Here is a 17,380-nt window from a genome sequence, read left to right as displayed (position 1 = left end):
TTATAGAAACTTAGAGCCATCTAAACACATATTTTGCATTTTGGTTATAGTATTTGGCTTCAACTGTAGCTGTAACAGCATTAACTAATATCCCAACCTCCGTATTTAATATTATTAATTATTTCCAATCAGATAAGATTTTTCAATGGTTCATTTATTCCCACAGATATTATGTGGGTTCCTTTTGTCCAGATTCTACTTATGAAAAATGCAATTAATTTTCCAGATCCTATTCACAAGCCCTGGTCCTCATAGAGGGACTTCAACCACCCTGATATCTGTTGGGGGGACAGCACAGCAGAGCATAAGCAATCCAGGAGGTTCCTGCAATGCATTGATGATAACTTCCTTCTCCAAGTGATAGAGGAGCCAATGAGGAGACGTGCTATGCTGGACATCATTCTGACCAACTAGGAAGGACTGGTGGGGAATGTGAAGCTTAAGGGCAGCGTTGGCTGCTGTGACCATGAAAAGGTCCTAAGGGCAGCAAAGTGGGTGCATGGAAGCTCACTAACCTGAACTTCAGGAGAGCTGACTTTGGCTTCTTCAGGTAGTTGGTTGGTAGAGTACCATTGGATAAAGCCCTGGAGGGAAGACGGGTCCAGGAAAGTTGGCTAATATTCCAGGATCACTTCCTCCAAGCTCAGGAGCAATGCATCCCAACAAAGAGGAAGTCAAGCAAAAATGCCAGGAGACATGCATGGATGAACAAGGAGCTCCTGGCCAAACTCTAACAGAAGAAGGAAGCCTACAAAGGGTGGAAACAAAGACAGATAGCCTGGAAGGAATACAGAGACATTGTCCAAGTAGCCAGGGATCAGGCTAGGAAAGCTAGAAGTTCCCACTGACTGGAAGAGGAAAACATAACCCCCATTTTTAAAACAGGAAAAAAGGAAAACTAGCAGAACAACAGGCCAGTCAGTTTCACCCCTGTGCCCAGCAAGATCATGAGCAAATCCTCCTGGAAACTACGCTAAAGCACATGGAAAACAAAGAAGCGATTGGTGACAGCCAACATGGCTTCACTAAGGCTTGAGAAGTGGGCCCATGTTAACCTCATGAAGTTGAACAAAGCCAAGTGCAAGGTCCTGCACCTAGATCAGGGCAATCCTAAGCACAAATACAGGCTGGGCAAGGAATGGTTTGAGAGCAGCCCTGGAGAGAAAGACTTGGAGGTGTTGGCTAATGAGAAACTCAACGTGACCCAGCAATATGTGCTTGCAGTTCAAAGTGCCAACCATATCTTGGGTTCCATCAAAAGAAGTGTGGCCAGCAGGTCAAGCGAGGTGATTTTCCCCCTCTACTCCACTATTGTGAGATGCCACTTCCAGTACTGCATTCAGCTCTGGGGCCTCCAACATAAGAAGGGCATGGTCTTCCTGGATCACGTCCAGAGAAGGGCCACAAAGATTATCAGAGAGCTGGTGCACCTCTCCTATGAAGAAAGGCTGAGAGAGTTGGGGTTGTTCAGCCTGGGGAGACTTTATAGCTGCCTTCCTAGCTAAAGGAGGTCTACAAGAAACATGGAGAGGGCCTTTTTACAAGGGCATGTAGTAATACAAGTGGTGATGGCTTTAAAGTAAAAAGGTAGATTTAGATTATATATAAGGAAGAAATTCTTCATTATGAGGGTGGTGAGGTACTGGGACAGGTTACCCAGAGAAGTTGTGAATGCCTTATCCCTAGAAGTGTTTAAGGCCAGGCTGGATGGAGCTTTGCGCACCCTGGTCTAGTGGAAGGTGTCCCTGCCAATGGCAGGGGTGTCGGAACTAAATGATCTTTAGGGTCCCTTCCAACTTAAACCTTCCTATGATTCCATGATTCATTCTATATTTTCAACTGTTTCTTAAGACAACAAACAAAATCAGTGCCCTAACAAAAATGTGTCAGAACATAACTGTGTCACTTGTACTTTTTAGATGCAAAGCACTATGTAAATGCTAAGAAATAATTGTTCTGAAAACCTTTCAAGGAATCAAGAGATAAATATATTCAGATAAAGCAAGACTCATTAGATGTTACTTTATAACTAAATAATAGTCATCATTGATGGTAGGGGTATGGTTGGACCAGATGATCTTGAAGGTCTGTTCCAACCTCAATGATTCTATGGTTCTATCATATAGAGTACTTATGTATTCTTCTAAATTGAGTGAACACAGAATTCTTCCTCTCAATAATAAAAGTACTTGGTAGCATTTTGTCATAGATCTAAGTCAAGCAGCTAGCACTGCAAACTTGCCATTCATAACACCTTAAACAAAAAAGAAAATGATAAAAGTACTATGTAGGATTTCCCAGGTCCAGAAAGGAAGCTAAATAGCATGGCAGTCATGCAAGTTATTTTCTTGGAAGACTATATTATGAGAATGCTATATTACTAAGCCAGTGTTCTGTATTTATAAAAACAGATTTTTACAGAACTGAATTACTTACATGAAGATCTAGACTATCTAACTGATGGGAAAAAAAAAAATCTGGTTCTTTTTTGAAGTGTAAGCAGTATGTCATACAGTTTCTTCTATGTTAACCTTGCAGCTCTACTTTTATATGTGTGGATGAATACTACCTGAAGTGTGTATGGCGTAAATGCTAAGTGTGCGTCTGACAAATAAATTACTTGTAGGGGCTGCAGGGCCCTACAGTTCAAAGCCACACACCACCAACATTTACTATTAAAATTTAAATTTGCTATTAAAATTTAAAATCACATCATGTTCTAGTTCCTTAAAATTTCTGTTTGTTTTAGGTACTGTATCACATTGCTGCTGAACATTTTTTTCCTTAGCTAATCTCCTAGATTTTAGCAAGAGTTTACTTTTGTGCGGCACATAAACATGAAGGCTTAGACACCTGCTAGCTCTCAATAGGAACACCTCATTATGGGCTCAGTAGTGAGTGCCTCTGTACTAAGCAGCACACTGAATAGGGAGGTTCACAAATGCAGAACCTTCTCTCTTCTTCATATTTCTTGCAAGAAATATTAGAATAAATAATATATGCTGTTTTTTGCTTATTCTTTTACATTATTCTATATAGAATAGAAATAGAAATAGAAAGGGTCAATTGCCTACAAATTTGAGAAAAACAAACAAGCAAAACCCATTGATTTTACTGTATATCAGGATCATTGCTGCTCCTTTTTGTTTGACCCAAGCCAAGTGGAGCCATTCTTATTGCCTGAAGATAGTCCTTGGGGTGCAAAACCAATACTTTCAAATGATTACAGTCTCTCCTTTTCAGTCCTATCCCATGGTATTCCAATATCCTTCTGTGGTCAGTCCTTAAGCAACTGTTTCCCTTTCCAGCTCCAGTGGGTACCTTTTTCCTTTTCTGTCTTCAAGAACTTACTAATTCGATTTATCCTTTCCACCTTCTTACAGTCACAGCTTCCTCTCTCTGTCTGTGTCTCTAGTCACTGTCTAACAGGTATACGACTATGCCCAGGCTCTCAGGGTTACAATCAAACCCTCTAGCAAGAGACAGTTGGGAAATGCAAAGAAAATAACATGGAGAAAAACTGCTTTTTGACACATGGTGTATTTCAAACCTCAGAGCAGATATGCAGGCTGAACTCTTATATTTCTTTGCTTTTAATACTAATGAAAAATAATTTTATACTGAAATATAAGGCTGAAATATAGCATTAAATTATTATTTAACTGAAGTAATGTATTTTAAGTTCCTAAAAGAGACAAAAATAATTTTATATAATGATACTTATATAATTATTTTAAAATTGAACAAAAATATGAAGATGCCAGTTGGTTTTCCTTTTGTGATAAGTACATTATTTGACCTACATAAACTAGTTTTATTTGTTGTAATGCTAGTTAAAAACTCTTATCTGGAATAGAGTCTGTAGGAAATTTCCTTATTCTTTTTTCTTCATTCTCACAATTAGATCTTTAATTTAAATGATCCCTAATCTGTTTCAAGTGCTAGAGCAACAGCCAAAAGAACCAGTAGCTATAGGCCTTCATCTTGCTCTCCTTGGAGTCAACAACATTACTCCTGCTCACAACATTGAAGAGAAGACAGGTCCCAAGGAGGGAAAGCCAGATACTATGTAATCCATAGGAGTTCTGCAGCTGACCTCAATGGGAGCAGAATTTGGCCCTCAAGGAATACATACGGATTAGGGTTAAAGTCAATGATTAACTAGAAAACTGGTGAACCTAAAAAAAAATGTATAAGCTACATACCTGAGGCAGTGCTGAGTTAAGCTGTCGCTGGAGGGAGTCTCTGTCATAGATGACATCCTGTAGGCGTTGCTGTGCAAGTGACAAGCTTTCCTGCGTCTCCCGAAGAGTGTCAAGGAGACGGTCCCTTTCATCCAGCATGTTCACCATCAGCTGCTCAAAGTGAGAATCTGAGTCCGAGCCACTGCTTTGGGACCCCCGTTGACTCATCGGGGTGTCCTCGTTTATCGTGGGCATCACTTCGCACATCATCTCTTTAAAAATACAAACCAAGAAAAAGCTCCTCAGTAGAAAAATATTTGAGGGGATTTCATAAGAGGAATTAACTCTGTCACATGGATACAGTTAGTAGATTATTGCATTGTTCCCTCATCTAAACTTTGTGCTTTCAATGTTAATCAGATGATCGATAGACAGCAATTAAATACAGTGACTAACTCCACACAGCAAACATTTTGAATGTGCATCCTAAACTGAAGGAAGAAGGACTGTATGGAGATGGAGGGTAACCAAATATTTTAAATTATTAGTAGCTTTGTAAATAGCACTCTTATAAAGTGACAAAAAAGACCTGCTCTGCAATTTCAGCCTCCCTCTCTTACTTTATATCATTGCTGAATTGTTGGCATTGATGCCAGTAGTTGCTATTAATTGCTGGATTTTGTCCTGCTCTAGGCATTTCTACAGTACATCTCAGGCTAACCATTGATCCAATATCATGCTGCCTTAACAATACCAGGTTAATCTATTTTTCTATCTAGTTATTCCCACCCTCAGGGGAAATTATTCTCCAGTGAGCTTGTTCAGCAAGAGGTCAAGAACTAGAAACCCTCTGCTAATTACCATCCCTGTGATATCTTATGCAGATTGAATTACTAGGGAGAGAATCACTGTTGTTTATTTTGTAAGAACAGACCGAAGCAGAACAAGTAGTATTACCTAGTCCCATTCATCATTTATAAAGATAATGTAAATCTCAAAACCTTAGAATGTATATGGGGAGATGCTTATGCTAAGAGATAGTGCATTCAGCAGATGGAAAAAAACAAACAAACAAAATCAAAAATATGACAGGTCTCAAAGCTTAGATTAAAAAAAAAAAAAATCAGATAAAAGATTGTGTTAGTAATAGATGGCATCTACTATAGAAATAGAAAGTCACCCAAAGAATCAGAAGTTGTTTTTCTAGTATGACTAAGTACAGCAGACAACTTTTTACATAGTTGAGTCTTAATTTCTGAAAATTCTCATATTGTAGCAACTCCTGGAAACCCTTTATCTCAGCAAGTGGGACCCAGGTGCTTTTCATTCCTCTTGTGGAAGTTAAAATCCTTATGTACATGTTTGCTGTGGTTCTTATAGATGTAAACTTTGTCTGCAATACATGTTGTTGATGTACTTCTATTGTTAAGTGTGCCATCATATGAGATTCTCACAATTTCACAGTCTCATACGACTGTTAGCTCTATGTATTCTTAAATCTGGTCTGCTTTCCCAAAGTAGGAAAACTGAATTTGTGACAGTGAAAATTATGAGAAATGGAAGTTCTGGCTGGAAGTTCTGTTACAGAACATAACCTTGTTGGTCTGTGAGTTGGTTTTGTGTTCAAGAACACGTTGAACAAGGCTGTGGACAACCTGAACTAGTGGGTGGCATCCCTGCTCATGGCAGGGGGGTTGGAACTAGACAATCTTTAAGGTCTCTTTCAACCCAAGACATCCTATGATGATAACCTAAAGACATCCCATACAACAGGGAAAAAAAGAGCTAAGACAATATACTTAATTCATTAAAAGTAACACTTCTTATCATCATTAAATCATAAACAATCCTTATGCTAAAATTGCTTGCTGCTAAGATTTTCTGGAAAATCAACATAGCTTCACTAGGATTAGCTGGTCTCAGTCACATTCAGAATGTTCATGCAGAATTTAGTATTAATTTTCAGTTCTTCAGCAAATGTGATAACGAGGGAAGTTGGCACCAAACACTGGTATTTCAGCATGAATTATCAGCTACTACTGCACAGCTTTCATAGGCAATAGCTTCACTACTGAAGTTTCAGGTTGGTCTCAATCCTGTTTTTAAAATGTCTGTTATGAAGGCAAGGTAAATGTTGTTTGTGGCCATTTTACAGCTTAGCAATTAATTAGGTGCAAGAGAAGCTGATAATAGCTTAAAGTGATACATGCTGAAGTTCCTTGTATCTCCAATATAAAGGTCAGGTAAATTTACTCAGGGTCCAATGCTGTGTATCTCCATTACTCATGAGCTTCAAAATTTTCTACCCCAGAAACCTTTTCCTCTCTGAAACTATAGGCTCCACTACTAGGAAGCACCACAATGTCCTTTCATATTGAGATGACATTAATACATCAGTGCCTCCATCACCATAAAAACCTTCACGTTTAAAAACATTTGCACCATTAGAAACTGAGTTTCATGGTTCCTGCCACTCTGTCTTCTGAGTATGGACAGTGTGTACTGTGAGGCACCACAGACAGGGAGTGACTAAATTCTGCAGCTGCACCAGCAGAATGAACTAGTACCCATCCTCCTACACTTCAATTTGCCTGCAGAGAAAAATTCCCAGCTTTTGGGAATTTGTGCTGATGTAACTCTTTGTCCACTGTCCACACATATCTTGAGATGTGGGACTACCAGCACTGTCTTGCCTCCATGATCCTCATGTGTCATGCGAGGACATTTCACTCAGAGTGGCCACCACTCTCTGGAGCGCCTCCACCCAGGTGCCACCTGTGGCTAACCAGTTTGGGACGGTCAAGTTGACAGTGAGCAAAGGGAGGGATAAAACATCCAAGGCCATCTGCCACTTTCTCAGTTTAATCACACCTTTCTAGGATGTATCGGGTGGCCAGAGACCAAAGTCTCTGCATGCCCATTCTTCAAGAAAAGAGGAAAGTCAATAATTCAGACAGTCACTGAACCTTTCCTGCCTCATGATGGCACATCAGCATCTCATGGGGCACATTTCTTGCCTCAGGGGATTCTCACAGGTGTACTCTGAATGATGATTCAAGCAACTACCTCCAATGTCCTGCACATGCAGGTTTATCATTTGAATGGCAGGGTATGCACTACCACTGCTCATATACAGTGGCAGAGTGAGCATGGTAGTGCAATTTTTCACACTTTTTCAACATTGCTGTGTTGAGGATAACAGGTAGGGAAACCTCTATGTAGACAACTGTTGCCACCTTAGCACCTTTCTCAAAATAGAAATAAAATCTCCTCCTATAGTCATTAAGGGGATGTGAGAAGTCACATGTATACAGGGTTGTGGGACAGCCATGGAAATCACAAGTTGACTGTTCCTGACACGCCTTCTCCCTGCAAGCTGCTGCATTCAGGGAGGGGGGTAGATGAAGCACTGTGTTTATTTTGAAAGCTTGGGCTGCATTATCCTGACATGGCACAAGTAACTAACTTGGGCTGTGAGTAAGACCGCAGAGGAGGCAGGGAGCAGGTGAGCAGATCCTGATGTAGGCAGTTGCTATTTGGAAGTTTTCTCCTACAGCTCACAGCCCCAGGAGAATCTTTAAAAGGTACAGCAGTTCCTGCATTCAGACCGGTGATGTACATTGCCTTCTCACTGTTTGGAGATCAATGCCACTGTTCCGTTGGAACCACATACATCCTTTCCCCATGCTCAGCTTAGAGACAAATATAGAAAAGCTGGAAGCTAAGCTGGGCCAGATCAGGAGTGCTGGCAGGGCGTGACAGAAAGGATGTGTTGATGCTTGCAGTGGTGAGGAGCTGGAAAAAGGGGAATCCTGCACCATGTCCTCACATGGATCTTTTCTGGGAGGCAACAGTGGGGACACTGGAACAACTCTGAAGGAAATTCAATTCATCAGGGTTCTTCTGGGTCATCAACCCAGAAAACAGTAGCAAAATTTCAGATAATTGCAGGTCTATTATGGGGCTCCCAAACAAAGATTTCTTGCAGCTTTTCATGAAAGAAATATATGCAATGCTGCCCAAATTACAATGATTTGTATCTTCTTGCCTTTAGAAAAGCATTTTTTTCTTCTTTCTTTCTTTTTTTTTTTTTTTAAACATTATCTGGCATTTATCACTCTCATACCTGACAGCAGATGGGATGCTTTCAATGTCCTGAGGCTGCCACCATTTAACACTATTCCCATGAAATTCTGGCCTTCTTCCAGCACATGTTTAAGAACAGAGCCATTTCCCCAGGACCTTATTGCACCCTTTATAAATTTTCTGCTTGATAGAAGAAAGGAATCAAAATACTGTGAATAGTTGAAGAATTTTAAAGGCATGAAAAAAAAGAAAAGAGTAAAAAAGAAAAGCAAGGTTCAGTGAGGGCAGTTGCAACAAAAGATAGGGCAGGTAAAGCAGAGAAAGGACATTAAACTGACAAAAGTAAATAGAGGAGTAAGTGTCAGCAAACAGACTGATCACAATTTACTAGTAGAAGATTGGCAGCTGAGGACAAATAGTGAGGCTCATATGCATTTGGTTCTTTATATAGCAAGTGAATCATGTCAGGGAGTTGTATGAATTCTTGAAGTTTCCAGAGCCTTCCGATGGTGCACAAATATTAGCCAACCCCTGGTTAACCACATGATGATGTGGTTCACACATGGGGTCAGGGCATTACATTTAAGAGCAAGCTTCCAGGTTAATTATAGCTGAAAGGAATTTAGTTTGCACACACCAAAAGCACAGAAAGATACAAGCCAACACAATGCAGATGGAAACAACTGTGGAATTTACATTAAAACATAAAATAAAAATAATATTGCTATGAACAGTTAGGTCTGATTGTTTATGTGGTCACACCCTGAGTAGTTGTAATTACATTTTTAAATTTCCAATTGGGAAAGTGGGCAACTTCTGATTTCCCTTCTAAGTAATTTTAAATTTTAAACCTGAAGGTGGTGATTAAAAAACCCTAAACCCCAACAATTTTCGATTCTGGTTTCGTAACTTAATCAACTGAAATATTTCATAGACTGAAATCAGAAGGCATCTCTATAACTACTTACTCTTGACCCACTAATCACAGACTATAAATCTGTGTTAGGCTAAAGTGTATCTTACACAAGAAAGATTTCGAACATCAAACCCTTAAAGTGATTTCTCTAGTAAAATAACCAACAATAATCATTCTTTCTGTGAAAAATATATGTCTTTTTCAACTGTATTTCTGGGGAAGACATAACTACACTCAAAGCTGAAGTTCTTAAAGGCTCAGAAAAATTGGCAGGCCCACTTCTATTATGTTTTAGACCTAAGGTGCCACATGCATTTTTGTGCCTGATCCATGAGTTTACAGAAGTTTTGATATATCTCATACATTTCACTAAATATGCAGGCATCTTTTTTTTTTTTTTCATAGACAGGTCAGATGCATGCCAGACTTACTGGATCTAGATACAGTTCAGGAAGAACAGATCCATGCATGTTCAGTAGATACTTGTCTTAAGTATATAGTTTATGTTAATCCATGTAGATTATTAATTCCACTCAGAACAGAATTCAGGAGGTTAAAATGGGGACCATGGGTAAACTCCCTTTTCAGCCACCACTCTTAACTGCTTCAAAGACTGGTTAGGCTGATAGGTCTTGATTTTCTAAACCAGGACTTTTGAATAGACTAAATAGACTAAATACAGTCATAAACTGACACCTGGCTATTTCTTGTTTTCTTTTTATGCTTATCAGCCAATGCTTTGAACTCCTGCTCCCTTGCCGTACTACTGGCTGCATATAACTGTACAGCCAGAGATAGCTCCAAAAGATTGAGGATTTAGTTTTCCAGCTCTCTACATTTCTGATTTTTTTAAATTTTTTTTTGGAAAATGTAATAGGTTGTTAGTTTCTCATTCAAGTTCATGTTCTCACTGAAATTCAGACACAAAAATAAGTTCATCTAGTCTTTGTATGTATTTTAATGCCTCCATTTGGTCTGTATGTGCCAGCTTCTGTATTAAGATCTTTGTTATTACCCAGGGTAATATTCCTTTTAATAATCAATACATTCCTATCAACTACTACAAGGCAATTACCATTACATATCTCTGATGAGTCCTGTTAGGGAAAAAGAATTCAGAGCTGACAGTTACAGTAAACGAGGGATGAGCAAACACAAACAGCAATGTGCATGGAGCACCAGAATCCCTTCTCTGAAGCTTGCAACAGAACACATGAATTGCATTGCCACAATTTTAAGTTGCAAAGTAACTTCTGTTACAATTTTCAGATACTTGGATGAAATAGAAGCAAAAATCTCTGCCTTAAACTTCAGAAATGTAAAATAATTGCTGACTTTTCTTTTATTGTCCAAACTTACTCTGAACAACCTGATCTTATTCTGACATTGTCCCTGCATTGAGCAAGCACTTGGCACAAATGACCTCCACAGGCCCCTTCCACGCTGAATAATTCCATGTTTCTGGAGCTAGCTTTAAGTTCAAAGAATTTACTTATTTACCAGAGGTATTCTGAAATTTAATATACACTTACATGAGGCTGAAGGGAAATTTGAAATAAATCTAAACAAACAACAACAACAAAAAACACAACAACCCGCCAACCCCACGCTGTGGCTCACCTCATTGTATTCATGAGCATGGTAACATCAAAAAAAAAAAAAAAACACAGGTAATTGCTCTTTGTCAGAAAGCATACACAAGAAGAATAAACAATTATCACTGATTTATCACTGGAAGATAAATTGCCATGTCTTAGAAAATTGTAAACTTAAAGTTTGAAAAGTCTTATAGCTCAATTTTTAATGGCCCTACTTGCTTTCTGGCTCTACTTATCATTCAAATGCCTCAAACAAAATAAAAGTTTGAAAAAAAGAGTTTAATGCTTTACATTTTTCAGCTACCCAGCGAATCACAGTAAAGCGAACACCTATGTAAGGAATGATAGTAATTAATTGGTATATGCTCTTTCTAGAATCACAAAAGAAGAAACAGTACATAAATATTTTTTCCCCAAAATTCAAACATCAATGTTGTTCTTATTTGAGGTCAGAATATCAAGTCAATATTTATAATATAAATAAGTTCATGAGGTACTCAGTACATTTAGGAACTTTTCTGAATACTCTGTTAAAGAGAAATAAAAATATGGACACATATTCTCATCAGGGAAAAAACAAACAAACAAACAAAAGCTTCCTAACACCATTCTTTCTTAAAAAAATAAAAATAAAAATAAAATAATAAAAAAAATAAAAATAAAAATAAAAATAAAAATAAAAATAAAAATAAAAATAAAAATAAAAATAAAAATAAAAATAAAAATAAAAATAAAAATATCCTGGTGTTAAATAGAATAAACTCAGAAATTTGTAACCAGCTATCAGGAGTCAGCTTAGCAGAGTCTGAGTAAATTCCCACTGAAATAATTTACTAAGGACTTCTGTACCAAGACTCTGGTCATATTAAAGGAAGATAAAAAGATTAAGAAAGACTACTTTAGGCATCCAGGTTGGTTTCCTAGTTTGATACATCAAATCATAATTAAAACAGTGGTGCCCAACCATCTATTTAGGAAGTCCATACAGCTTTGTGACACTTGAGGAGAACCCTTGGTTGCTGCCCCCTGAAAACTGAGCCAGAAAAGGATTTAGGGGAGGAAGGGAAAGGGATGAGGAAAACCTTCATCAAGCATCCTGTTCTTCAAGAGTAGGTGAGGAACAGGCCAGACAGCTATCTCGCTCTGTCAGGGTACGAGTGATGGCACACTGAGTTACACCTGAGGGAACATGACCATCCCACAAAGAACACTGAGGGAGTTGGAATTTGTTTCAGTGGATGTGCAGGAACTGCAAGTGGTGGATTAAACACCTCCGTCCCGTATCTTCAGGAACACACATGTCGATGAAAACCAAGTAAGTCTCTGTGTACATTATTCTCTGCAACACTTCCCATACAGCCAGGACTGCAAAGAAGAGGAAGGAGTGGAAGGAAAGGGTGACAGATGCCTCATTAATACCTAAATATGCATTACATATCTCTTTATTCGATTGAAAGAAAAAAAGAATTTGTGTTACTTCCCCAGAAAAAGGCTGACTTGCCCTGTAGTAATATAGCTTAAACTATGCTTGAATGATCCAAGTCAACCATAAGAAGACTTTTCAGATGTGTTTTTCTTTAAAAAGAAAAACAAAAACTCCACTGATACTGAAGTTGGTATCTCTCCAGTAAAATGTTTACCTTTTCACCAGGTATTCTAAATGCAAGTAAAACAATCCCTCAATGCAATATATTTATTTTAAGTCACCAGCACTTTACTGTTAATACACAAACACTCTCTTAGGTTCATCTGAAGGCACAGAGCTGACATGACAACTCCCTTGCTCAGGAAGCACATGAAGTGCCCACAACTCTCACAAACTTCAACAGATACTGAACCTGTGTAGGACCTTACAACCATCTCACCCCCCTCTGAGGGCTTTTGAGGAAGAAGCAGGATACAGACAAATTACTGCTTCCCTTAAAAGCTTCCTAGAAAGAGGTTGACAGTTAGGCAATGTAATAACCGTGGAATTCTTCTACTTAGAAATAATTAAGCCAATTCAAGCTTACGTACTTATTTTAATAGTATTTCTAGACCTGAAGTGCTCAGGTATCACAGCCATGCATACACAATGGCAGCCTGTGAAGCAGCATGTTAAAGTTCTCTAAATACACACTCTTCTCTAAATACACACTCTTCCTCATCCACTGTGTATCTACTACAAAAATTATGGAAAAATCTATTCTTTCCGGGCTGATTGGTGCCTTTTTCAGTGTTTTCTCCAATCATTTGCATGAAGCCCAGCTGCTTAAGTTCATGACAATTCTATCATGGACTTCAGTGGGTCTGGATATGTTTATACAGATGGTTGGAAGTCACTAATATAGGCAAGACATCAACCTCCTGTCATTTTACTGCCTCCAAAGAGGAGCATAAAGAACACAAATGTATGTTACACTTGATAAGTGAGCATGCTGGATGTTGTTGGACTAGAGCCTACAATATTATGAGAAATCATGACCAAGATTTCTCTCTAATCACAAAGCATTCAACTCACAAAAAACAACCACTGTTTAAAATGAGTGAGGGGAAAGAATGTGGTTCACTGTCATTGCATTAAAGATTTTTCAGCTTGTATGAAAAAATGTCAAATCCAATCTATAGTGTTAGCTGCATGATGTCTCCATTAAGAGTGAATTGAATATGAGTTCAATTAGGAATTCGAAGCTCAGTTTAGACCTTCAGATGAGTAAACGGGCAAAAATTGCAACAAAGAGCATAGTGTATGCCCACCCTTAGTTAGAGTTGTTATATAAGGCATTGCTAACTAAATTGATAGCAATCCTCATATATCTTCTATCTACAGATGCTGATAATCATGTATGGACCAGGTTTGAAAGTGCATCCCCAATACTGACTTCTACTTGAATTGTCTGTGGTATATAAGCTGTAAAGGTGGAAAATGACAAAGTTGTCATCTTTCTTCTCATTGGACCCCACCCTATTTGACATCTTCTCTTCTCTCGTTTGTCCAAGAGTCTGGAAATTACTTTTTTTTTTTTTTTTAAATGTGAATGCTATAACAAACATCTGTACATTTGCATGTAGCCTGGGAGTAATTTACCAGCTGGACTTCATTCACTTGTGCAAGGTCTGAGAATAAGAACACAGAATAATACTTGGCTACTGCCTGACAAAGGCTCTTAGGCAAGCATTCATTTTGCTCACCTTGAAGGCTACCACCTTAGATGTAAATTTAATTTTATTGCTTCACCTTTTTGTCCAAAATTGGTTTTAAAAGCTTGTTTTTTTTTTCTATATTCAGCTGCTTGATTTGCACATCAAGGTTGAGGAGTCATTTCAAGTTACTTATAATTTTGCTGCAGGAAAGAGAAGTAGAAATCTAACTACCATATATTCTAGCCGGTCCATAGTGACATCAGCTTGAAAACTCATTTCATTGGATCATTCTGGATATTTTGCATTTACAAGCTATTTTTTTTCCAAATAGTTAAACAGACACAGTGGCTAATAAAACCATTTCTTTCCTCGATTATGTCTTTTCAAATGTTCTCAGCAAGATCTCTAAAGCAGCATAGTGTAATTCCATAAGGAAAATCCTTCCTATTGTCTGAGTTGCATTACACGCATATTCCTCCTCCTAGTTAACTCCTTACCTGCCAGTCATCACTAAACTATGATATCACCTTTAACAGAAGCATCCTGCACTTCTACACAGGAGGGGCGATCAACAACAGTACCTTAAATAAAGGACTCATTCCAACTATTTGTTCTTTGTGTCGTATCTCGCTTAATCACAACAACAGAGAAGTTGCTTCATGATTTTTCCTCTGAAATTCCCCAACTCCCAACTCCCATTACAGAAACACATTTAAATAATACAACGCACGCTACAGCAAGAGGCAAATTGCAAGATTTTGCATTTGCACCTCACCTCCCAGAGGATGTCGGGGCTAAGGAGGGAAGGTCTAACTCAGAAATAGAGGGTTCAGTACCTAGTGGCTTTTATTTCGGCGTCTGCTATTTCACTTGATCAATAACAACCGCAGTCTCCACCGGCTTCGAGCGGGGACTCACACAGCCGAGCACTCCTGGAGCATCTTCCTAGCAATGGTGACACAGGCGTTGCTCCGAGAAACCCCAAGCCCCCGCACTCGTCCTCCGGCAAGACTGGCTGCTTGGCACCTCGGCATTTTCTTCGGTCACTTCGTCAGCAGCCAAGAGGAGAAGCATCCATAGGAAAAATGGCATATTACAAATTTTGCTTTGAGAAGCAGAGCTCGGCTCAGACCATTGTCAGGAGCAGGAGGGGGGGGGAGCGGCTCTTAAAGCTCCAGCAGCCCCTTTCAAGCAACAGCATCTTTGCAGCTGGAGGCAAGATATTACAGGGGGGAGGGGCCAGGGCGAAAGCATCTTTCTTTTATTTCTCATCTTTTGTTAAACTTAACCGAGTGCTCTCCGGCTCCCCTGGTTCTTCAGTACCTCCCAGGCTAATTCTTCCTCCGCGCGTGACTGAGGTCCACACGCACGCACGACTGCGTGATGAAAAGCGACCGCGGCTTTCTGCTTTACAGCGAGAAACCCTCTGCCGCTGCCCACCGCCGCCTGGCAGGCACCGTGTCCGGGCTGAGCTGGGCGCTACGGGGCGGCAGCCGCGGCAGCGCGGGCCGGCAGAGCCACCCACGGCGGGCAAGCCCCCACGGCAAGCAAGCCCCCAGGGCATGTCCCCAGGGCATGTCCCCACGGCAGGAGCCCCCATCGCTGCCGCCCACCGGCTGCCCGGCGCCGTCCTGGCCCAGGGCCGGGCGACGCGTGTGTAAAGCCGGGCGGCAAACGGGGCTCCTCCACAGCGAGCGCTTGGCGAGCGGCACTACATCTCGTCAGCTCGGGTGCGTGGTGTTTAAACCGTGCCATCTGCTGCGCTCCCACCGCGACAAAGCAGCGGGAATGAGTATCTGCTACAGCCCAGCAGCCCAGGCACGGAATTAACGTTGCGCACTTAGAAATGCCAGGCGTGGGCAAACTGCCCCCGAGCCCGCAGCACGGGCGTGAGGCACCGCCGCGGGCGGGAGCGGGCGATGGCCGGGGGCGGCGGGGGGAGGGAGGGAGGGAGGGAAGGAGGGCGGCTGCGGGCGCCGCTGGGCTGGGCGCGCTCCTCGTCGGCGGGGACTTCCCCTGGAAGCCGCCGCAGTGGTTTCCACCAGTCCTTAAATAAATTCTGAAGTAATCGCGTCTGCTGCCCCTGCCTCACGCACGCGGCTCCCCGGAGGCAGCTGCCGCTGCTTCGCGGCTCGAGCGGCGCTAGTTCCCTCACGCCCAGTCCTTCTTAGAGAAATATGTATATATATATATATATATATATATAAAGAAAGAATAGGACACGAGGGCGCAATCCTAGCCAGAGAGCGACGCCTCCTCGCCTCCCCTCAGCGCGACCGCTCCCCGCGGCCGTCAGGAAGGGCAGGGGGCGGGCGCGTGCCCGGCCGTTGGCGCCCCCGGCCCTCTCCAGGCGCCCGGCTCTGTGAGGGAGCCCCTTGGCGCCCCTTGACGCCCTTTGGTGCCCGTTGCCGCTCGTTGGTGCCTGTCATCGCTCCCGCCCTACACCATCCGTTCCCCTCGGCTGCTGCTCTGACTGGGAGGGAGAGGGATGGGCTGAGGGGATGCTGGTGGCAGGCCTCGGTAGAACGGGGAGCATAATAAATGAGTACCAGAAAATGATTTAAAATCGAGGTTTTCAAGTTGTCAGTTTGAAATTGGGTTCCTCATGGTTTGAGGGTGTTGTAACCACTACTCAAACTTTGTTCTTGCCCAAAATATTTCAGAAAAAAAAAAAAAAAGTATTGCCCACACAGGATTGATTGCATTGCTTCAGAAATCCAACTTCACCTCACCCACCTTAGAAAAGTGGAGCCGAGGGCAGGGAGCCACACAGCCTGTCCAGGCTGTGGTCACTCAGCGGCTGGTCTAGCCTGCGCTCTTGCTGGTTCCTGACACTGGATTGTATAAAACAGAAGTATGCAGAGGATACAAATGTACCACAGAAAGCAAATAGCTGGGAATAGTTGCCAACATGGACATGAAGAACAAGTGCAAAGGAAGTAGTGGTGCCATACCAGAGTTTGTTTCAGGAACATGGCCTTTCAAGCACAATGCATGGGTTCAAAGGGCCAGAGTAAAATGTCTCTCCCGGCTGTGCCACTGTTCCGGGTAGCTTTTTGCCACTGTCCTTGTCCATTCCAATCCTTTATACTGATTTAATTCATCTGCAGCATACATACCATTAGACCTAACATTAGCCTTAACACACTGTAGCTGCAAGCAGGATCTGTCGTCCATTAGAGAATTACAAATATGGGTCTCACAACTCTGAGGTTTGCTTTAGGTGAGGAAGGAAAAACTAAGCAGCTCTGAAGGCTCACAAGAGAGCAGGCATGTTCAGGAGAGATCCACCTAACCTGGCTGAACTTCTTCAAAGAAGGGCACATCTGATTGCCTCTCCACCCCCTCCACCTTTCTCCAGGGTTGAAACACATTACCTTGTGTTTAGTAAGGTAATGCACAGATGCCAGATCAGGATTCTCAGCTTTAAACTCTCTAGAACTCATCACTGTTATTTTTTATTTTTTATTATT

At 41.2% G+C, this 17,380-nt stretch overlaps 1 protein-coding gene across 12 annotated transcripts in view; it reads right to left on the bottom strand.

Annotated features, from left to right (window-relative positions):
• The window catches only part of PPFIA2 (PTPRF interacting protein alpha 2), a 341,449-nt gene extending 325,626 nt beyond the window's left edge, over positions 1 to 15,823 (bottom strand). For 4 of the 12 annotated variants that reach the window (XM_080575688.1, XM_080575697.1, XM_080575700.1 and 1 more), the window contains exons 1-2: positions 14,744 to 15,820; positions 4,206 to 4,456 (exon numbers count right to left, since the gene is read on the bottom strand). In XM_080575688.1, the coding sequence (XP_080431814.1) occupies positions 4,206 to 4,454 (249 nt within the window). In that variant the 5' untranslated portion in view covers positions 4,455 to 4,456; positions 14,744 to 15,820. Of the gene's footprint in view, positions 1 to 4,205; positions 4,457 to 14,682 lie in introns of all 12 variants that reach the window. The other 8 variants (XM_080575703.1, XM_080575689.1, XM_080575691.1 and 5 more) reach the window with 5 other exon arrangements.
• Positions 15,824 to 17,380: the final 1,557 nt, after the last annotated feature.

This window comes from Anser brachyrhynchus (assembly GCF_964034855.1).
Source record: "Anser brachyrhynchus genome assembly, chromosome: 1".
In the NCBI taxonomy this organism is placed as follows: Eukaryota; Metazoa; Chordata; class Aves; order Anseriformes; family Anatidae; genus Anser; species Anser brachyrhynchus.
Note: the sequence above shows the minus strand (reverse complement) of the source record. Positions and strands in the feature narration are given on the sequence as shown.